Raw genomic sequence first — 23685 nt, 5'->3', positions numbered from 1 at the left:
TCCTCTGAACAGCAATCAGGGGCCCGTGTAGGTGACTGAGGAGGACATGAGAAAGGTTGTTGATCTCCTGACATGTAAAGACATTCTGTCAAGCAAACTCAGCCTCACAGCGGCTGGGCTTCTGCTGTGTAAACAGAGACTGCTTAATTACAAGGGTCATGTCAATTAGCGTGACCTTAGTGTTTTCAAGAAATTAATCACTTTCCGCAAAGCTGGGCTGTGTTCATACTTTAAGGCAGTATGGAATAAACCTTGTAGAAAATCTGGTACAATCTTTTTTTTTTTTTTTTTTTCAATTACAATGGATGTTTTCTTTTGAAATCCCCAGGCTGTGGTTAGGGTAACAAACTTGCTTAAATACAACAGTGGATACAGGCTTCTTTCAGTTCTGGAGGGTATTGGGGGGAGTGGGGGGCTAGAGGAAGGAGAAGGGGAGAGAGTTGGGGATGGAAACAGCTGTGACACAGAGAGAAATTAACTGGGACTAAATGAGCCTATTTCTTCCTCTTGACACTAAAAAGATGCTGATGTCAAAGGACTGTGTTAATACCATGTCACGGGTCTTTTTTTTTTAACTGACAGGAGCCAGACGTTTCAAAGTTGAGATTTAAATCCTTATCAGTAGCTTTCCTTGTTGGGACTGGCAGAAAGAGTGTGGCGAGGGGAGGAACAAGAATGGGGTTCTAGCTGTCATCTTGGTTGGTACCATAATACCTGGAGACTGTAAAGTATAAATTTCCAAATTCATCTTATCTCTTCAGCAAAGTTTTCCCATAGGCTGTAAATCTGTATTCATATATAAACATTGGCTCTGTGGCTATACATGAATGTAAATGTAAGATATATTCATTAGTCCATCCGTACATTGCACTCAGTAGTATTTATGGAAGTGCTCAGTGGTGTGTCTAGAACAAGAAAGATAGGTGTGTGACAAACAAGAAAAATAGGATCTTTGCCTTAGAGGAACTTATATTCTAGTTGGGGTCTGTTTGTTGGGATAATACTAGCTGCTGGTACAGGTGGACCAAAAAATGCATAATGGATTACCTGCAACAGAAGGTTGTTTATTGCTCACATAAGGGTACAAGAGAGGTGTCTGGTTGATGAGTGAATCTTGTCCTTGAAGTGATTTGGGGGACTTGGTTTCTTTGTTTTGTTTTATGCCTTCCCATTCCCTAGAACTCTACTGTCTTCATCCGGTCATGGGAAGGGTGAAGGTCATGGACTTCATTAAAACCTTGGCTTAGAAATGGTCCTCGTCAAATTTGCTCACCTTCCGTTGGCTAGAAGTTGGTCACATGGCCATATATAACCACAGGGAGGCCTGCAAATGTCTAGTTGTGCAGCCCAGGAAGAAGAGAAAATGGATGTGTGGGGTATAGTTACCATCAGCTGCCATAATAGAGATGTGAACACATTAATTTAATTATACATATTAGAAATTGTAATTATTGCTATAAAAAAATTAAATGAGATATTATGAGAGAAATAAACAGTATAGGGTGGGACATGGTAACCTGTCTTAAAGTAGGTGACCAGGGAAGGCTTCTGAGGATATGACATTCTAGCTCAGAGATAAAGGGTAAAAAAAAAAAAAATTGTCCCAGAAAAAGCCAGAAGAGGGTTCTGAGCAGAGGAAAGAGCAAACATAAAACTCATGGTTAGCTCATGTTTATCTGAGGAGGTGAACATTTTTCTTTCACTCTTTAGTTATTTGGGTAGCAGAGATGAGAAGAAACAACCAGATTATTCATCCCAAGTTCTCCTCCAAAAAATGTGTTTTTCTTTTAAAAATGATGACATGCATTATGACATTAGAAGGCAACTCCCTGCCTTTTTTAGTGAGTTCTAAAAATTGTGGAGAATCTTTGTTATTTATTGAAACAGTTATGGTTGTCTCTGAATGAATATGTTACAGAGTGTGATTAGAGGATTCTTAAAGTACATGCCTAACCCCTGCAGTTTCAGTCTGTTTCTAAAGACACTTATATAAAGAAGAAAATATTCTCATCCCTTTTATTTCTCCCCCACCATCCTCTTACCCTGTCTTGAATTAATACTTATATTGTTATATTGTTTTTACAAACAACACATCTCTCAATTAAATTCTTTACCAACAGAATGCTAGTGGCCCAAGCTGTAACCACTCTGTACATACAGAATAATTTCAAGATGTATCATGCTGATTAATTATACTGAAAGCAGCTCTAATGATAGTTTCAGAATACAGGATTAATTCACATTACATGGTAAATACAAATGGCGGATTTTCAACCTGATATATTAAACCATTACAGCTTATTGAGCATATATGTATCTTGGCATGAGCTTTGGCAGTAAGCATGCATCACTGAGAAGAAATCTTTATGAACAGGATTGATGAGTGGTAGCTCTGCACTTAGAGGAAGTATATTCTTACATTAAGTACAGTTGCCTCTGACAAAAATATAAAATACATTAAGGGGTAGATGTAAAAATGTTTCCTTTGATTGGTGATTGCCAATGGATATCGGTTCTGAAGATGCCTTTAGTTACTGGGGCTTACCAACAAAAGGTATTTTTACATTCTTTCACTTTTAAAGTTGTAACTTACAGAGTTCTCATTATATGTCAGATACTGTCTCAGTGTTACACATGTATAATCTTACTTATTTTTCTACCACTTTCACTCTTGTTCACTTTGCTCCTATCAAGCATGTTGGCTTTCCTTTTCTTTCTTTATTTCTCTTTCCCAAATACTCCAAACTCATTCCTGCCTCAGGACCTTTGCACTTGCAATTCCATCTACTTGGGAAACTCTTCTTCCACATTAATTAGTGGCCAGGTAATTCTTACTACTCAGATTTTACCCAATCAAAAATATCTCCCACCTGGGCACCAGCAGCCCCATTTTATATTTTTCTTAGAACCTATCATAATCTGAAATTTGCTTTTATTGCTTACTTATTATCTGATTCTCCTTTCTGTCCCCCGTAGGAACTAATCTCCTGGTTGGTAAATTCTTTATCTGTTTTGTTTATCGCTGATTCTTCAGTACACAGAACAATGCGGGCACAGGGTAGGCACATAGTAGGCTCACAACTTATTCCTATGATTAAGTGACTTATCTCAGGTTACAAAACTCAGGACTGTCTGACCCTGGTGTGTAAGCTGTTGGCCATTGTGCCATTTGCTTTCTCCTGATTTCCACAGCCATGTGCCAGAGCCCCATCATTAGAGAGCAAGCATGACAATTCTCCCTGTTTGGCTCACTCCTACTTAAAACAGCCACTGGGGACACGTAAGCAGAAGGCACCAGTTAAACACCAATGCCATCATCAGGAGTCATCAAAAGCACCCTGGTCTTTTGGGGAGGGAGGAATGAAGTCTAGATCACATGTGAGCTCTTCATGTTTAGCACATGTCACAGTTCAGAAGACAGAAGCTAAGTCTAGTTTCCAAAGGTCTAAATTAGTTTAGCACAAGTATCTGAGGATTTGGAAGTATCTTGTCTTCCTGTTAAGAGAAGAGAGAGTTTTGCCTCGAGCCTTAAAAGTGTGGATTTAATTCAGTTAACCACTCCCTTCCTCCAGCAGTTCCACTCTGTCACATCTTGTAGGTTCATGCGTCCTCCATAATTTTTAATGAGTTATTTGGGATCTTTCAACCAGATAAGAACTAGCAATCAGGAATGTTTCTGAGACTATCTCATTCCATATCAGTCAAGGATATTTTAAAGGACAAAGTTAACAAAGACCTAACTGCTGCAGACCATTTTTATGTAAATAATACTCAAACTGTAGTCGGTCACATAGGCACCCTACATTTATACTGGAAAATACTGGGAGAGTTCAGAGAGGGGACGTAAGCCCGAATTGTGTATTGAGAGGCCAGAGGCAGTTGTGTATGAGAAGCGGACTGAGAGTCTGGAGGTTTCCCTTCAGGCTTGCCTCTGCTCTTAATTTGTCCTATGACCTTGCAGTTGTTGTTAAACTCTTGGGCCTTAGTTTTCCAAGCTGTAAAAGGAGGTGTTGGACAAATCTGCAGTGTCATAACTACTGAGGGTTCCTTTTATCATTTTCTCCTATGAACCTCATGTGATGACATATTTTTTCAATCTAATTGCATTTATTGAGCAAGAGTCACACTCTCTACTTTGGAATTATTCAAAGCCATGTAAAACTGCCAGTTCAGAGCTTTCTCATGTGGATGAGATAACCGGAGTTTCCATATGGAGTTGATATGATCCCAGACAAAGGAAAGTTACTGAATATTGTAGCATGCTGCCTAACTGTGGATGTATTTATGGATTTCCTTTCTACAGTGCTGCCCCCCCATTATTATATTTGAAAACTCTTAGTTGGAAGCCACTAGATTAGATGATTTCTTGGGTCTCTTGTGCCGCCAACATTTGACAAGTCTGTAAAGAAGTGGTTCGGCAGACAGGTAGGGTATAGAATGTGCCTTGTGTGGGGTTGAGGGTAGAAGTTTGATCAATGCCTTTTGAATATATATATAGACTTTATTTTATAGAGCAGTTTCTAGCCTTACAGAAAAAAATTAGTGGAAAATTTTGAGAGTTCTCATATATTACCTCAATTCTTCCCCACCAATTTCCCCTATTATTAACATCTTACATTAGTGTCAATATGTTTGTTATAATTGATGTGTCAATATTGATACATTATTAACTAAAGTCCATAGTTTACACTAGAGTTCACTGTTTGTGTTATACATTCTATAGGTCTGGACAAATGCAGGGTATTATGTATCGTATCCATCATTATAGTATTTTGCAGAATGATTTCGTTGCCCTAAAACTCGCCTGGGCTCCACCTGTTCATCCCTCCCTTCTCCCAAACCTCTCACAGTCACTGATCTTTTTACTGTTTTCATAGTTGCACATTTTCCGGAATGTCATATGCTTGGAATCATACAACATGTAGTCTGTTCAGATTGGCTTTTTAAAACTAAATAATATGCATTTAAAATCCCTCCATGCCATTATATGGCCTGACAGCTGATTTCTTTTTATGCCTAAATGATATTTCATTGTGTGCACTGCCAGTTTGTCTATCCATTCACCCACTGAAGGACATCTTGGTTGTGGGTTGCCGGTGCCTCTCATTTAGTTGAATTTTTAATTGATATAATTTTAGATGTACGTCCAGTTGTAAGAAATAACATAGAGAGATCCCATGTACCCCTTATCCCGCTTCCTTCAACAGTACCATTTTTGCAAAAATAGCACAATATTACAACCAGGATATGGACATCGATGCAATCCGCCCACCTTATTCAAACTTCCCTAGTTTTCCTGTGCTTTCGTGTGGGCGTATTTTTTGGTTCTATAAAATTTTGTCATGTGTAGGGTTCACATATTCATAGTCACAGTTAATATATTGGGCCTTTCCATCACCACAACTATTCCTCCTCTTGCCGTTTTTTAGTAGCCACACTCACCTTCTCTGTGTGTTCAAATTTCCTCTTGTAAGGACACTAGTCAGTCTGTATGAGTTCCCATCTTAATGGCCCCAATTCAATGTGATCAAGGCCCTATCTCAAAATGGTCAAATTCTAAGGTACTGGGGACTAGTGCTTCAGTATATGCATTTTGAGGGGAAAACACTTCAGCCCATAACATGCGGCATGTAACCTCTTGGTATTAAATTTCTTTTACTCTGCATAATTCTCTGGAGATCAATCCAGGTATAACAATAGCTTGTTCCTTTATATTGCTGAGTACTGGCCTATGGAATGTTGCCCAATGCCTTTTCATTTCATGTACATCAAGTGAATGCTTTGAAAGCCTTATAATCAGGGGTCCTAAATTAATACAAACATAAAACAAGCTAAAACCAGAGGCAAGGAAGCCTGGAACAGACCAACTTGATCACTAATTTCCTTTTACCGATTTATCATGTATCAGCATCAAAAACCAAGATTTAGACTTTTTAAGTAGTTATTCAACATTAACCTGCGGAAGTGGTTATTTTTTGGAGGGAGGTACTTACTGCCAAAATATTCTAAATTTAAACAATGAAAATGTGTTTATGGTCTTTGCTCTGATTTCCGTCTTTGTTGCAGAAATGCTTAGAGGTACCGATTTCAACTCTTCTGGTTGCTCTTGTCATAACTGCTTCTTTCCCACGAGCTGCTACTTTTGTTAATGTGATCTTCCACTCATGATTGAATTTAGCTGCTTGTGTCTTTTTGAAAATCTGCTCATGAGACAGAGGTTCTGCTTCATGAATCTTAGATAATATAGTTAGGACATACAAGGTCTCCTGCCTGACATGAAGGGAAGGGGGACAGACTGAGAAATGATGGCAAGGAAGTACTAACCCATAGCAAACCTCCCAAGAAACCCTTGCTGATGAGAAATATTGGGAACTCTAGACTAGAACTGATAAGATGTCTAATGTATAGACTATTTTCAAAGCAGTGAGTTTTCATTTAGTTCCAAGCTGGAACGTCACAGACTAGGATGCAGATAGGTTCTAGAAAGCAAAATTACATAAACCAGTGAAAACTGCAGCTCACAAGAGGCCTAAGTTGTATCATGATGTGTTGTAAGCACAAAGGTCTTTAAAATTTCGAGGTTCCATTGAGAAATTGGACATAGAAGAAACACTTTCTGTATCCTAATATTTAAAATAACAGTGTATTCTGGGTCCTTTCTATGACCATCAAAATGCTTCACATTATCAGCCCAACACATTCTTTGAAACTTTTTGTTTCACATTGCTAACAACGTGACAACTACTCTGTTGCTCCTAGTGTTGTTTGAGTGTTCCATATGAACCATGCTGGCCACTTTCATTTAAGCCTCACAGTAACCTTATGAGTTAAGTACTATCGTTCCCATTTGAGAGTCAGGGACACTGGGGCTTAGAGAAGTTAAGTTAACCTGGCCAGAGTCACACTAGCTAGGAAAGCTTGGGAGCCAAGAATAATGAATTTTGTATATAGTTATTTCAGATTCTGAATTGGGGGGGGTAGACAGTAAAAATAATGAACTTTAGGGATATCTAGATCCAGGAAAAGACATAACAGAGCAGATTCTGAACCACTGACATGAGCCCCCCCCCCCAAATTGAAAACATCAGTGTAAAATCCCCAAAGTCCTTGGGTAGCTAGAAACTTCTCTTCTGCTTTTCTTATTCCCTGATACCAAGTAGTCCCGACTGGAAGGTAGAGCCCAGATAGAATGTACCGGGTAACTGCTGATTGTTAATCAGCATGTGTTTGGATTCTTATATAAAAAAAGCAAAGCCACCTAACAGAAATTCGACTCTAAAAATGTAGTGATAAAAATATACATAGGTACACAATCCTAAACCTGTGATATTTATTTCAGGAGACATAACTTGGGTATCTTTAAGAATCAATTGGCACAATTTATTTCGAAACCATTCCAGAGTAGTGCCGCCCCATAGAACATTCTGCGATGGTGGAAATGTTCGGTGCTTGCCCTGTCCAATACGGTAGCCATTAGTCACTTGGGGCTATGAGCCACTTTGAAATGTGGCTGCTGAGACTCAGGAAGGGAATTTTAAATTTCATACAGATTAAATTTAAATACCCACACGTTTGGCTACCGTATTGGATACTGCAGTTCTAGAAAGTAAAGGTCTCATTATAAAAGATATAAAATACTCAATATACCTATTCCTGGTATTCCCATCATCTCTTTCTCTGTGCTGGGGAGTGAGAAGGAGATAAAGAGGGAAATGGTGGTTGAGTCCAAAGGCAAAATCATTTTCCATGTCTATCTGTCTCAAATTCAACCCCTGTTTTATTGACAAAGTTTGGGAAGGTTGAAGGTTTGGCAGGCCTAGTGGTCCCCTTGCATGTATGAACATGTCGGCACCTTATTAACCTTGTGTTGAACTATAAAGGCCCTTTTCCCTCCGACTATGGGCCTATTTTTAAAGGACACTTTAGTACTCCCTTTGCACCTCACAAGGTATTTTTTTTTAATTTTCAAGTTGCTCTGTGGATTAATTTCAGCATATGTTTTATTTAAATATATCCTGATCATTTCCAAATTGGAATGGGAAAAATTATTTTGCGATAGGGGAGGTTGTGCTGTGAGGTTTTGAGGAAAATATTAGCTGTTTATTTTTTAGAAATTAAAGGCATGAGGGTTCTCCGTATTATCTTGTCTCTGATTTTGATTGGTCTTTCAATTAAATATTATAATTCTATCATACATGTGGCTCCAGTTGTTTTTCTCTTGCCAAGAAAGGAAAAACATATAGGGTATAGTTTTCTTTCCTCCTTAACCGTTTTTGACATTTTTGTTCTATGTAAGAATTAGGTGACAACGTCTTTAAACCAGATTGAATATTTTCAGCTTTAGGTCTGTAGGGCTTGTGTCTTACAGGTGCACTGTGAATTGTCATTTTTTTTTTTTTCTTCTAAAGACAGAGATCTAGAATAACCACTTTCTGTATTTCCTGACACTGGAAACAGATACCGTTTAAGATTCCTTTTATAGTTTCTTCATCTAACGACTCCAGTGACCACTCAATTGTGGTCTCGTAGTAAATCAAAATTTCTTTGAAAGACCCAACTCTGTTATATAATTGCAAATGTCCCAAGAAGTCATCTCCCTAACTAAAAAGAAAGTGAGTTTCTGTTTCCTTAAATAATATTAACTTTGCCACTGCACATGATAGTTTTTGAAAATAAAAGAACAGACTAGTTTCTTCTCCTCTTCTTCCCCCTCCTCCTCTTCCTTCTTTTAAATGAACCTACAATTGGTGAGGCAAACACAGATGCCTCAGGCGGTGTGTGATCTGGTTGGTCAGTCATGAAGAAAGAGAAGAACCACTTGGCAAACTGCTGCATCTAACTTACCTGTCATCCCATGAACGACTTGTTCTAGATGGAATTTCGCGTTTCACAATGGCCAAGGGGAATACTCTAGATCCCCCAATGGACTCTCAATCGTTTACTCTTCGCTTTAATACATCAGAAACAGAAAATAAAATAAACCCATGATACTACCATGAGCGATGCATTTTTGCATTTCGTTACCTTTTTGAGGCTCTGGGAAAGGGAATTCACCATATTTTGCCAGGAGGCACTTAGGGGTGGGGGGACACAGTGAAACTTTTAAATATGGTGAGGCTGGTGGGAATGGGGGTCCCCAAAGGGAACGCTTTGCCAGGCAGCGCTGACAATTAGCAGGCACAGGCCAAGGCCCGTCATTTTCCACTCTGCCCCAAGTCCAATGTCGAAACTGCCGTGTTGCACAAGGTTCCAGAAGTCAGAGCCCTCTTTAGCCAACTCAGAGAAAAGGCTCCTTCGGAAACTGAGGCCTCCGTCTGGTCTGTGCCACTCCTTGTAACGCGCCGCGAGTTTCACCTCTTCAGAGGCTAATGCCTCTCAAAACCAAGAACAATTAAAGTGAGAGTCTTTCCGAGCAACTGGGGAATTGAGCAAAATAAATCAGAAATCCTCAGCCTTCGCTCGGGAGGCTCGCCTCATTATGAGAGCAGATCTATTAGCCCTCTTGCCATTGTCTTTCATTTCTCAAGTGAGGTGATTCTAATTAAATTAATCTGCATGTCAATCTATCGGTGATCAATCAAAGAGCCCGAGGTTTCCCCTATGCTGCGGGGTGCTTGCGGCTGACAGGGGCTGATAATGGAGGAAGAAATAAACTGTCGAGCAAAGTTAATTAGTCAACATAATAGGTGGATTAAACGGGCGAGGGCTGATTGCTGTTTCCCGTGTCAAAGCACGAGGTAGGAGCCGAAGCTGCAATTACAGACAATTATTATATTTGGTTGTAAGAGGTCGCATGAATAAACATATCTCTGTGGGTTTCAGTTTTAATCCCCTTCCCCATTTAATATAAGGAGAAGTGTAGGTCATTTCTGCTCATTGTTTTAGGCAAAGTTCTCTGAGACAACACCTTTGCCTGTGTCGCTTCTGGCAAACTGGCTTCAGGGTCAGTTTATGAGATGGCTTCAGGGTCTGGTTACTCCTTGGCCAGTCCCACAATTTATTTATTTCTCCTTCCTTCCTTCCTTCCTTCCTTCCTTCCTTCCTTCCTTCCTTCCTTCCTTCCTTCCTTCCTTCCTTCCTTCCTTCCTTCCTTCCTCCTTCCTCCCTCCCTCCCTTCCTCCCTCCCTCCCTCCCTCCCTTCCCTTTTTCTTTTTCTTTTCTTGCTTTGAAATACATCTAAGATTCTTCTTGATTAGCAGAGATTTTTCAGGAGAAAGATGGAATTGCTGATAGTGGTGAGAGGGGCTTTGGTCTGATTCACCAAACTCACATGAGAAGAAAAAAGTACAAAAAAACCCTCAAAAAGACACCCTAAGGAGAGAAAAATGCATCCCAGCTCTTACCGAAACCTCTCTTTTTTAATGTCTCTAGCCCCTTAACCCTGATGCAGGAAGGAGGGGGGTGGCGGGGAGGTAGAGGGAATATTTTAAAGATTCAAAAGATTTTTATTTGCATGATCAACTGTGATATCTGCTTCAGTGTCTAAACTGAAGGGTAATTTAGGTGAAACATAACCACCCTTGTGCAAAAAAAAAAGTATGCTAATAAAGATCCTCTTGTTAAAATTATGGTTAACAGTGTACCTTCTGCTGTATAACTATAAACTGTGCAATTTTACTTAAAACTGCATCAAAAGCGTTCCATGCCAAAGACCCACTCATCAATAGCTCCTCTTGTTAGACTTGTACAGCATAAGCACCAGTTATTATGTGAAATAGCTATGCAATTTTCTTCAGTTCCCAGCTGTTATTTATTTAACTTGAGTTTATTACCCGCCATGCTTTTATATTAAAATGTTCATTCATTTCTCTCTCATGTCTCCAGGTCGTGGTGTCTACGACTGTCAACGTGGACGGCCATGTCCTGGCAGTCTCTGATAACATGTTTGTCCATAATAACTCCAAGCACGGGCGGAGGGCTCGGAGGCTTGACCCCTCGGAAGGTACGCCCTCTTATCTGGAACATGGTAGGCGAATCATTTTCATTGGTTGGCATTGCTACTTTAACTGTGAATTTATTTGGTTTCTTTCTTCCGCTCCGCCACATTTTCTACTGTTTCATATTTCAAATGTCCTTTTGAACGAGATTGATCCCCCAGGGTTTTTTTTTTTTTTTTTACTCTTCAAAATATGATGCTGAGTCTTTAAAGACAGGAAAATACCTTTGAGGCCCACCCTTTTCTTGTTGCACCACTCTCTTCCCTGGCAATGGCTAACATCGCCTTCCTTCAGGTTGAGAGAGAGAGACGGAGACCTGGACCATCGCTGTCTTCTAAGCTCCCACTTGACTACAAAGGAAGGAAAAGCCAATCCCTAGGGAAAAAAATAAGGAAAGGCCACACAATTTTGTATCACAAAAATTGTGATAAATTTTAAGGGTTTGTATTTGACCATTAAGGTTTTAGAATGACCCCATCCTCTTCGCAATACTGCCAGTGCATTTCTGTGACTACCTGTTGAACTTCATTTGGAGATCAGGTTCAAAGTCTAGGTTGGAAGTGCTCTCTGAATATGTAGCCCAAACAAACGTCCCCCTGTTGCCTCTTACCTCATTACCACATGATAGAGTCTTCTCTCTATGGGTAGACTTTGCTGGGAAGAAATCATATTTGTCTTAAGAATTATGGTTAATCAGTGGTACCTTCGAGAGGACTAGAGGAAACCGGATAAAAATTTGAAGCAAGGAAAGTGAATGCCACTCAGAAGAACCATGGGCTAGGTTGGGTACAAGTCTGAATTTTTCTGTGCTGCGTGTGTATGTAATGTATCCACCCTTCTCTCTGTCTGTCCATCCATCCGTTCACCCATCTGAGAATCAGCTACTGGGACTCCACTGGGTACTAATCACCATACTAGATTTTCTCCAATCTCTTCAAATCAAACTCTTAACCCGTTTCCCTCACTTCACTGTCCAGTTTGCTAGATCAGCAGGATTCTTTTGAGAACACTACTCCACAAATTATCACCTGATTTTTCCATGGGCCACGAGCTGTCCATGATATAATTCACAGGGTAAAAAACTCCCTTCCCTGCCAACATCACAATTTAATAAACACACTGCTATCATCATTTCTGCCTGTTTTTTCCCCCTGTGCTTCAGGAATGCACAAACTGTACTTTTTATTAATTAGCCAGATGTAACACTCTTAGAAGGGATTCTTCACCACATCCAGTTTTACGGTCTTTTTAAAGTAAACCATCATCTTTCAAAAGCCGCTTCTTTATGGTTTCATTAGTGCTGAGATGGATGGATATTACTTTTTGCAGGAGGCCATTTGAAACACCTGCTCATGATTACATTCCTAGTTCCATTTCTGTACTTAAAATTATTCTGATCCTCACTTTGCAGCAATGTTGCCTTTTTAATACCCTCGGAGTCACTTAAGGCATTGTATAGCTAGAGGTGTTTAGGTGGCAGGAAGAAGGGACAAAATAGGGAAATCCTCAGTGGGCACAATGTGGAGAGCATTGTGCTTAAGCACTGAAGTTATGTTGCTGACTGTGGCTGGTTAGCTGCAAACGACACTGCTCTGTTTGGGGACAGCCTTGACTGTCAGTTTGAAATCTGTGAGTCATGGGTTCACAGTTTCAAAATGTGCTCCAAGCGCAGGCCACACCCAGCTCCCATTTCTGCTCTTGGGAAGCCAGTGAGAGAGCTCATGACACCATGCAAATCATCCCTCCAACAACAAAAAAAATTGCTAAGGCAAACAAAAGACAGCCTGTTAGAAAGGGTGCCTCTAGGGGATGGAGGTCAGTGACCTTATTTTGCAGTGTGAGGTGGAGGAGTCTCAAACAGGTACCAGGAACCATTCATATCTCTTCTTAATGTCACTCTGGCCTCTGTATGGCTGTGGACAAGTCACCTTAGCTTTTGGGATACTTGGTTTTCTTCTTGGTAAAAGGAAGGTGAGGATCTGTGGTGGGGTGAAAAAATATCTGTGCTTTGGGTGGGGGCAGGTAATGTAAATGAGGGAAGTGGTTGGGTGGAGGCCCGAAGACAGGCAGGTACACGCTCTGCTGAGCCCCCAGCCCAGCCTGTTGTCGCTAAGGGGAATGAGAGCCCGGGGGGGGGGGGGGGGGGGGGGGGCCGGATGTTCCGGTTTGCCAAGAATTAAAACTCTCCAAAGTTTTAACTGTTGGTAACTAATTACAAAATTTTTAAACACTGAAGAGAGGAAAGGGGGGAAAAATCACTTAGGAAGAATGCAGCCACAGGCTAACAATCGGAGACCTTTGGATCCAGACGTCTCTAAGCTTCCTTCCAGCTCAGATGTTCTCGCTCCTGGGAGAGTTCACATTAATATTTCAGTTGGGATATCCTATTCTTGTAAGTTTTAAAGACAGCATTTTATTCCTCTGCTCCAGTTTACCAGTCCACAAATGGCCATGTTATTATTAAGATATTATTCAAGAAAATGGTGCCGTTTCACTAGGTGTAAATGGTTTGGTTAGCCATCCCTGGGGACGTGGATAGGTCCCATTGCCTTAAGCGAGGGGGCTTTACCGTCACCAAAGCCTTACTTCGCTGCGCGCCAGTGGAATGAAAGGGTAGACACATCCAGATCCTTAGTAACGACAACGACATAGAAATCCGCTTCTCTGCAGAGTGAGTGAATCAACCACACATAACCACCCACTCACTTAGACATTCAGGCTGATACCATAAATACCTACGCAGCAAAGGGTGACTATTGAACTCTTTCATTGGTAATGTGTGGGAGTGGACCAACGTGCTAACTTGTGTTGAGTTAGGGGTAATACTTTATCTTGCCATTGGAAAAGTTCTGTTTAAAAATGCCCGTTTAAGACCTGAATCGCACTTCCGCCTCTCTGCCCACCCCCCACCCCCCACCACACGCCACCCCCGCCAAAACCAGCTACTGCATAGTGAGACTGCAAAGCATTTTCTCCTCATGAGATCCGTAAGAACCTTTGCTTTCCCTATTCTCGACTTTTTTACCATCTCATTTCCAGGTAGCCTGAATTATTTTGAGCTACTCTGCACATCTCTATTTATATCCTGCTTATCAGACAGTTAGAGGAAAGTTCCTTTCCTGGCTCATCCTTCTGCATATAAGTAGAAACAGACCATGGTTTACATCCATGCGTAGTCTTCCTTGTGTGACCCATGGACCCACAAACCCTTGTGCTCAGATAAATGTCCCTGCATTCCAACTGTGAGAGTTGACAAAGGCAAATTTACTGCACAGAATCGTGCATGGTCCAAAGAGGGTGAATCCTGGCATGCCGTAGCTCATGGTAATTGTTCTCCCTCTACTTTTGCTTCATTCATAAATACCGAGATTTTCTTTGGCTGGATATTTATGGGAGCATTTAGGCTAGTGAAGTTTCTTCTTTAAGCAATAGCTTTATGGACAATGTACAGTTGTGGAGAGAGATGACCTCAAAATGTAACTGCTCTCGGGGTTGCACTTTTTGAAAAGCATAGGCTTGCGACCAAGGCAGCTGCACTGTTACCTCCCACAAGCATGTACAACGCTGCCTTGTGTTCCTGCCTTGTCCTACAGTCCTCTGGGCAAATTCATGGGGCTGGAAAGCCTCAAAGGGCTTGGGGAGTGTCGTTGTAGACCTTGTTGTCGTCCTGAGCTTTGCGATGTGTTTGCTTGAATTGAACGCCAATTGTGGTATCGGTTTCTCTGTTTCTTCCCCCTGTGGCAAAAGGCGGTGCCCTGGTGGTGCTCGAGAGAGGAAACCCCACCGGCTTGCGTGCACCAACACTTTGTTGTTATCTAATGATCGAGCATGCAACAAGGCAAAGTGCCGGCACTCACCATTCTGACACAGAATGCGGGGCGAAGTGACTAAATTACTTTATGTACCATTAGCGCGAGCAGCTACGGTGAACTCACTGGCAGCATTTATGCAAATACCTGCGAATATACTCTAGTGGCTTTGTCAGGAAGCCGTCTGACAAGCAGTTTAAATGCTCATTTTTTTAAAGGGGGGATATATGTATTTTTTTTTTTTTTACTTTAGTGTGCATATGTTTTTCTCCCCTTTTCTCTTTTTCTTCTCTCCCCTCACCACTTTTTGGACTATTGGAGGACTCCCCTCCTCCATGATGGCTGGGGAAATCCGAGGTCATTGGGGAGCTCACCCAAACGTGGGGGCCCTTCCCAGGAGTGGGGTTAAGACCCCAATCTGGTGTTCTTCAGATCTATTAATTGTTATTATGCATGTGTGCATCCTTCATGTTTATTTGAAAAAAAGTCAATGAAACTATTAATCAAGAGTTTATAGAATATGAACCTTTTAATGTTCACAAGTTCTGAACTGATATCCTACTTGGTTTCTTGGCTCAACTATAGATGTTTTAAAAACACACCCATTTTTAAAACTAGGAAATGACTGAAATTTAGCTTTCGTGGGCATCAGATATGAATGAAGTAAACTTCCCTTATTGTGAAGGTTGCAACATGAAATATAGATATGCCGGGGTCTCAAAATAAAACGAATCAAAACAATAGTGGAGTTTGGTCAAACTAAAAATATTTTGAAGAATAAAGCACAGCGATAGACTCCCTGGCCCCATCTCCTTGCTGTGACTACAGCTTTGGAGAGATAGAGTCAGGTGTTCACCACTACCAGTTAGTTCTGACCTTTGGGTTGTAGTGTCCCGTTCCAGCTGTCCCTGACAATATGGTGTTATTCTTGATCTTTAGCTTGTGACCTTCTTTAATAATTTTGCTCCAGACAGAGGCAGTTTTTGCTTCTGTTGGTTGACCCTGGGTGTCTAGCCCCATTGGCTTCCTGTGTCCAGCTGCACTTAAATTTGTTGTTTTATGAGTGTGTGGAGAAAGAGGGTTCAAGATTGAGGACATCATTCTAAATGGAGCCCTTCTTGTTTCCCCTCTGTGTGATCTGGCCTTAGGAAGAGGCTGAAAGGAGGATGAAGCTGTCTGGCTGGATAGCTGCATTCTAGTCCTGACTCTGCCACTAACTAGCTGTGTGACCCTGAGTGGGCCACTTTTCTTCCATGGCCTTATTTTTGTGTGTGTCCAATGAGAGCCGAGTTGGGTCCTCTAAGACTTCCTTCCAGCATGCACTATTCTAGGTGCTCTGAACTGAAGCCATGGACACATGCCTTCCCAAAGGAGGTGGCTTTGGAGAAACAGGACTTCAGGTAAACAGAGAAACCCACTGGCCATTTCCAACAGAACCCTTTCTTCTGCTCTGCAGCCAAGGGACAAGTGTCAATAAGGTGGGCTTGAAATCACTCTTTCATTCTAAGCCTCCACTACATACCAGACACTAGGCGAGGTGCAGTAACATAAAGCAGACACAGTCCCTGTCTTCGCAGAAATTATGGTGTAAATAGAGAAGAAAGACATTAAGCAAAACTTACAACTAATGAATGAGAATGGTGCGTGCAAGGGGACCACAGAGGGGGAGGTAGAAGTGAGATGTCAGGGAAGCCTCCTTTGAGGAAATCTCATTTTGTGCCCAAACCTAAAAGATGAATAGGTTTTCACCAGGTGTCTTAGTCCTGTTTCTGTTGCTATAACAGAATACCACAGACTGGGCAATTTAGAAAGAAAAGATTATTTCTTATAGGTCTAGAAGGTGAGATGTCCAGGGGCGTGATGCTGGCATTAGTGCCTTCGGGGTCTGTCATTCCACTGTGGAGAGGTGGAAAGGCGAGAGGGCACACGCAAAAGAGAGCTCGCTTTTATAACAAGGCCACTACCATGATAGCTAACCCGCTCCTGTGATAACAACACTAATCCATGCAGGAGGGTACAGCCCCCATGCTCTAACCACTTCTTAAAAGCCCTACCTCTTACTATTATTACAATGGCAATTGCATTTCAACATGAGTTTTGAAGGGGACTTTCAACCATTCAAACTATAGCGCCAGGCAAAGGGACCCACCCCCCCAAAAAAAAACACAAACAAAAAAAACTTCTAGGCAGAGGCAACAGTGTGTGCCAAGGTTGTTTTGCTTAAGTGAGTTCAAGGGACAAAATGAGGCAGGGATAGCTCCTGTTGCTCCCAGGCAAGGAGGGAGTGCAGGAGATGAGGCGGGGGTGACTTTGGGGGCCAGAGCATGCAGGCCCCATGTGGGCTGGTCAGCCCCTGGTCTCAGTGGCAATTGTGCAGTGGTGTGTGGGCCGAGCAGGGCTTTGAGGGACTCAGCGTCAATTTCATGGCTTCCTCATGTCTCCTGAAAGCCTAAGGCAAGATTGCTCTGAGTTGCTTATAACTGTGCTCGTCCCTGCCAGACTTTGGAAGCTCACCGGGGAGTTGGCTGTGCCTTGAAGCTGTCCCCTAATTACAACTCATTCTATCAGTGGTGCGTGTGTGCCTTCTAGAAAGAAAGTCCAACACTCTGAGAGTTCTTTTTCCAGATGGTTTTGTATCATTGATTACTTTTTTAAGTGGCGTAGAAAGAGTGTCCCTATTGACTTCTTTTTGAACATGTGCAGACCCTCACCTTTTTAAGGCCTTGAGAATGGAGGCCTGCCACATTATATGTTCTGTGAAATGTATATTACTCTGATTAAACTAGAGCTGGGTGAGTGAAAATAAACTAGAACAACAGAGAAAAATGTACTTTCCCAAATTTCTCTCTCTTCTCCCACCATGGGCAGTGCCTGCATCACAGCTCGTGCTGAGTGGAGAGTCATCAAGAGGAAGAAAGTCATTTCCTTCACCCCCTCAATTTACAGAGAGGGTCACTGAGACCTAAAGAGGGGATGGAATCTGCTCGCACCCAAACATAAGTAGTTTCTGTCAAAGTCCATCAGGTTCTCTTTGCACTTGCCCATATTGTGTTGGCCAGCACATATGCATTTCAGGGATTGCATGGCTTCCTGGTCTCTGGCTAATACCATAGCAGAGGATTTGGGGTTCACCTCGATGCCTCCACAATTCAGGACAGCCTAGGCCCACCTCCAGCCTCAGATTCCAAAGGTCCTGTGAGGAACGTCTGTAAAATCAATCCAGCTTCCTGACAGCAGTGCACATTCAAAACACAATGGCAGAGGATGCGTGACGCAGAGCTTCCCACACAGACAGCAGCCCTCGGCGACACTGGTTTTGGTGCAGAGCTCCAGTCAGACCTGCTTAGGCAGAAGCATCTTGGTGAAGGGTCTGGGTTAAGTAGAAAACTAGCGGCGTCCTTGTTTGCGACTGAGAGTGGCATGTTACCACCACTTACCAATTGATTTTCCTACTTGAAAAAAGGAAGGCAGATGCAAGAACAGAACATTAGGGTTAAGAATAGCCAGATGTGTCATAAAATATAGAGCGCCGAGACCCCAGATTTTCAGGCATCAAATCAAGCCTTTTTCTTTGAGCAGTCGGGAAGATGCCTTTTGTCTTCCCTTGAAATACAAAGGACGTGGCAAATAGTCAAGAAAGCAGGCAGGGATGTAAGTGAAGACTGATTCCCAGCATATCCCCTGAGTGCTTCATAAAGCAGATAGCACAGAAATCCTAACACTGAGGACCAGGTAGCCAGCAAGATCTCAGCTTCAGACAGATTAAAGAGTTCGTGAACAACGTGTAACTGCTAAGCAGATGACTTGTGTTGTGCTCATTTGACTGTGACACTGCCCACAGCATTGCTAACAAAGGAGACTGTGCTGCCATGCTTGATAGCGACCAGGTCAGGTAGTAATATTTATTATGTTATTGTTATTTTTACTACTTCTACTGTTTCTTATTTCTAAACTATTATTAGCTAACATTCATGGGGCATTTACTATATGCCAGCACTGTAGTAATCATTTTACTTATATCATCTCATCAAATTCTCTAGCAGATCTGATGAGATACAACAATTATTATCACCAATTTACAGATGAGAAAACTGAGGTTTGGAGAGGGTCATTAGTTTACCCAAAGCCACAAAACTAATTAGAACTGAACTTGGGATTTGACCGTAGGTCTGCCTAACCACATGGCTCTGTATAATAGTAGTACTGAGAATAATGACTGAGTCCTACTGTGCCAGGCGGAGTGCTATATAGGCTCCACGTTGTAAAAGCAGGAAACTGAGGCTACGGAGAGGATAAGTAACTTGCCTAAAGTCACACAGCAATTAAGTAGTAGACCCAGGGTTCAAACCCAGAAAGCTTTGACACTGAAATCTGTTTTCTCAACTGCTGCTCTTATATACTACACTATTAAGTACTACTGAATTCTATCTCCTATCCCATTATTCTTATTTTTCCCCTCAATGTAAGCAAGGCAGTTGTGCTGGTATCTTAAATAGACCTTTCAAAAGTTAGCCCAGAGCGTATCTTTTTTTTTAAAAAATGGGGCACATCCTGTATGTTTATCTTATAGTTCATTTTCCTTCAGTAACCTGTTTTTCCCATAGCTGGAACACATTCTGCTAGTCAAATAAAAAAAAAACTGCTGATTTTATTTGATGACTGGTATATTTTCTATGGGGCTGGTAAGATAATAAGGGATGCTGGCAATATTTTATTTATTTGCAAGAATGTTCTAACTCATCTCCCTAGAAATCATTTGTTGACCATATGGGCTCTCTGGCACATGTACAAGGGTGGAGAAAAAGAAGTCCCTGAGAAAACTGTGACATTGTGAATTAAGCAACAGGATGCTGAAAGGGTTACTAAACCTCATGCAAAATATAACATGGGAAACGCATTTGGATATGGGGAGGCTGTTTTCTTATATGAATTTCTTGACAAACCTGTAAACTGCGGGAAATTACCAGGATTTGGTAGTTTGTTTGAGCTAATAAATGAATGGGCCACGCTTAACATAGTTTTATAAGCACAAAGTGTGGTGAGTGTGTGTGGGAGGGCCTTGCTTTCTGCTTATGTTTTGGCCAGAAAAGGCAGAACTTTTTATAAGCTTTCTTTTTTTTTTTAATTTTATATTTGGTTACAAAAGCATCATAATTCCAATGCATTTATTTGTATAATTGATTGTTCCAAACCAAGTCTGCTCTGCACTTACTTGTCAGAGGAGCTTTCCTCACTTGAGATTTTCAGAGGATGCAAGTGGTGTTAATATGCAAATAAAAGCTTCAAGGTACTGTTCCTAAACCCTTCTTGAGATATTTAGAAGCAGTGGCCAGAGTTGGGTTTGCAATATTTTTGTTTGTTTGGACATCTTGGTTATACATGCAGAAATAAATTAAAGCAAAGCTCTGCCCCCACCTTGCTACATGACTTTGAGTATGTACTTTGCTTTCTCCGGGCCTCAGTTTCCTCCTCAGTGAAGGTGGGGTCTGGTAGAGCCCTTCCAGCTCTGACGATTTGTTGTTTGAACCCAGCTGATTCTGTGAGAGGCTCTCCTAGTTTTTGAGGAGCTACACGCACACAGCCTTGGGGAGAGGCTACCAAAATGCCAGGTGGTGGTCATCTCAGAAAACAGACCTAAGGCCAGCCTCCCTCCACCTTGGGCTTCTCTGCAGGAAGTCAACAGTTTGGTTCTAGGAAGCCTGGAAAAACCTCAATATATGGAGTACACAGCCATGGCGTCTTAGGTAGCTCTCACTTGATGTTTCTTTCCCTGAGTCTCTTGAGCTGAGAGGGTGTAGTGTACAGTCCGCCCAATGGTTGGCAGTGAGCTTCACACAAATGTTTCTCTTGCAGTAGGTGAGATGATTTTAGGAGATGGGGGAAAAACATTAAAACATTTCTTTATAGTTATATGTTTATATGCATAAACAAAATAATACAACTATTAATACAACTCTAAAATCATGATCTCACAGCTATTATTGCTTAGGGCAAGACTAAATTTAAAGAAAAGGTACGTTGATCTAAACAGAAATAGCAACTAAATAATATTAAGTAGGCAATAGAATAAGTGATCCAGGAATGGAGCACAATCATGACTGAAGTTTGGGAAATGCTGTTAGAATGGGCTTTTTTTTTTTTTTTTTTTGAGACAGAGTCTCACTTTGTTGCCCAGGCTAGAGTGAGTGCCGTGGCGTCAGCCTAGCTCACAGCAACCTCAAACTCCTGGCTCAAGTGATCCTCCTGCCTCAGCCTCCCGAGTAGCTGGGACTACAGGCATGTGCCACCATGCCCGGCTTTTTTTTTTTTCTATATGTATTAGTTGGCCAATTAATTTCTTTCTATTTATAGTAGAGATGGGGTCTCGCTCTTGCTCAGGCTGGTTTCGAACTCCTGACCTCGAGCAATCCACCCGCCTCGGCCTCCCAGAGAGCTAGGATTACAGGCGTGAGCCACCGCACCCGGCCAGAATGGGCTTTTAAGGGTTGGGGGAAGTAGTAATTCTTTCAAGTCACCAGGAAACAGTGTAGGACCCTGGAAAACATTCTTTTCTTTTTTTCTTTCTTTCTTTTCCTTTTTTTTTTTTTAAGAGCCAAACATTTTTTAAGAGAAAGCCTTTTAGGTCGAGTAAGTTTACCATTAGAATAATAGATTTAATACCCTAATAGTATTTCAAAACCTTGCTGCTAACTCTGTTTTTATTTTTTGAAACAGTGCTTGTCTGCATGTTAGAGAGCAGAAATTGGTTTGGGAAGCGGGCTCAAATCAAGAGAGGGAATCGGCCTGGGTCCAGCCGGCCAGCACATTATGATAATATGTACGGAACCAGCTGGATGCTGAGCAAAGCTGACATTGTGTTGTCAAGGGCAGGATTGCCCATCAATTTCCCAGATAGGATTTGAGTTCAAATGACAGAAAGAGCAGCAACTGTGCTGAAACTGGTGTGTGTGTTGGGGGGGAGGGGAGGGGCGGGCGGGCAGGAACCAGCAGGGCCTAAAGACAGGAAGTCCTGGTACCTCCGGAAGGGGGTGGCTCTGTTTTCTCATCTGGCTGCTACCCTTCCTTCTAACCTTAACATCTGTCAGCAAGATCCACCTGGGTCCTTGCATGATTAGAGCCCACTTCACGGGGAGCCTACGGGTGCTAATTTTAACCCCCAAGAGAATGGAGTGCCTCCTGCTGTCACCGGGGCCGGACCAGCCCCGGAAACCCGCCTTCACGTAGCCACTGCCTGTCAACCTAGGAAGCCCATTGTGGATGAAGTCTCAATTGTTCGTAACTGCTGGAAGAGTTCTCAGCTTTAAAGCTGTTCTGTTTTAGTTCCTTAACATTTTAATAATGCTGATGATTCCTCTTTAGCTCATTTGCTTATTAATTCAGCCATTCATCTATTTAAAACATATTTATCGATTGATTACCTATGCTATTCCACAATAAGGCTACAGAGGTGAGCAAGGGAGGGACAGTTGTTGACATTATGGGGTGTACAGTCACATGGGATGCTTATTTATGTGCCGACATTAAGCAAATAATGATCATGTAGAATCATCTAAAGTGCAACAATGATAAATGCTATAAAGGAGGAATACAGACTGCCGAGAGAGCTTTTGCTTGGGGGATTCAGCCAAGTCTGAAGTACCAGGGAAACTTTTAAAATTTTGAATAAGAATGAGCAGCATTTATAGACAAGCAAAGCAGAAAGAACATTTTAGGCAGAGAGGGGAAAACATGTTCAAAATTCTGTGTCAGGACAGAATATTAGAAGCTTGAGGTAGTCCCGATAGAGAAGGTGAGTTATCTCTGAGATTTATTTTTAAGAAAATAAATTTGAAAATTTCCCATAGGTTGGTTTCTCTTTGACTTGGAGATATGAGTCCATTGTGTTTTCTTAAATCACAGTCTAACAACTAACTATCCAGAAAAATGGCAGCATTTAAGCCAGTGTTTTGGGCGATGATGGTTTTGCTGTTGTGATAGTAGCCTTTAAGTACTTCCTATGCATCCAGTTCAGTGCTAAGCACTTTGTATAGTTCCTCTTAATGCTCTTAACAGCCATAGGAGGACACTGCTATTTTGCTCAGTCCATTTAACAAATTTGGGAAACTGAGGCCATCCTTCAAGGATCTGGTTGTGGCCAAACAGTAAAAGAGTTAGGTTTTGTATGTGCAGCTTTTGGACCTCCGAGTATTTGATACGAGGGGTCATCACTACTGTTGTTTTTTTTTTTTCTTACTGTTTGGTCAATTCTAATCTCCATGCATTGGACTTCAGAGGTGGAGAGAAATTCTCCTGCTATTTGAGCGCGTAATATAATACCTGCTTCGATTGAAGCAAATTGACGACATTACTCAAAGGCAAATTGAAAAGCCAGATCTATGCTAAATCCCAAGGGTAAGTTAGTTGGCATGTGCAGTGATATCTGGGAAGGTGCTTTTCTGGGTTAAGATAAAAAGTCCTGGTATCACTTCACACTATCTCGCACCCCATCTCAAACTCCCTGTGCCAACCCTGCAACCTGAAATACTCAGTGGACAGAAATGAAACTTTATAGAATTTGGGTGATCATCGTCCTTATCAGATGAATTTGATGCCATCAGCATGATTTTAGCATCCTCGGAAAAATAGAGATTTGCCTGGAGAGGCACAGGAGAAAAGTCTGAGGCATGGATTGTGTATGACTGTTGCTTTTCTGCCAGCCTGCCATGGGCAAAGTCGGCTGGGAGATGACCTAGTAATTAAAATCCTGCTTGAACGTCTGCTCCTTGTCAGTCATAACAGAAGCACTAACACGGGGAACCAGAGAAGGAAAAGAAAAGTGAAACACAAAAGTAACACCCTCAAGCCCACTGGGTGCGGAAATAGATCTGAATGGACTGAAAGTGTATCTGACCACTAAGCATGAAAGCGGATCCTGAGTACTAACATATTTTTATCCCAAT

At 41.7% G+C, this 23685-nt stretch overlaps 1 protein-coding gene across 3 annotated transcripts in view; it reads left to right on the top strand.

Moving 5' to 3' along the window:
- Positions 1-23685, top strand: part of EBF1 (EBF transcription factor 1) — a 390172-nt gene that overhangs the window by 251983 nt on the left and 114504 nt on the right. For 2 of the 3 annotated variants that reach the window (XM_020283664.2, XM_020283663.2), the window contains exon 8: positions 10825-10966. In XM_020283664.2, the coding sequence (XP_020139253.1) occupies positions 10825-10966 (142 nt within the window). The remainder of the gene's footprint in view (positions 1-10824; positions 10967-23685) is intronic. The other variant, XM_020283666.2, reaches the window with a different exon arrangement.

This window comes from Microcebus murinus, chromosome 21, assembly GCF_040939455.1.
Source record: "Microcebus murinus isolate Inina chromosome 21, M.murinus_Inina_mat1.0, whole genome shotgun sequence".
In the NCBI taxonomy this organism is placed as follows: Eukaryota; Metazoa; Chordata; class Mammalia; order Primates; family Cheirogaleidae; genus Microcebus; species Microcebus murinus.
This window is presented reverse-complemented; position numbering and strand designations above follow the sequence as displayed.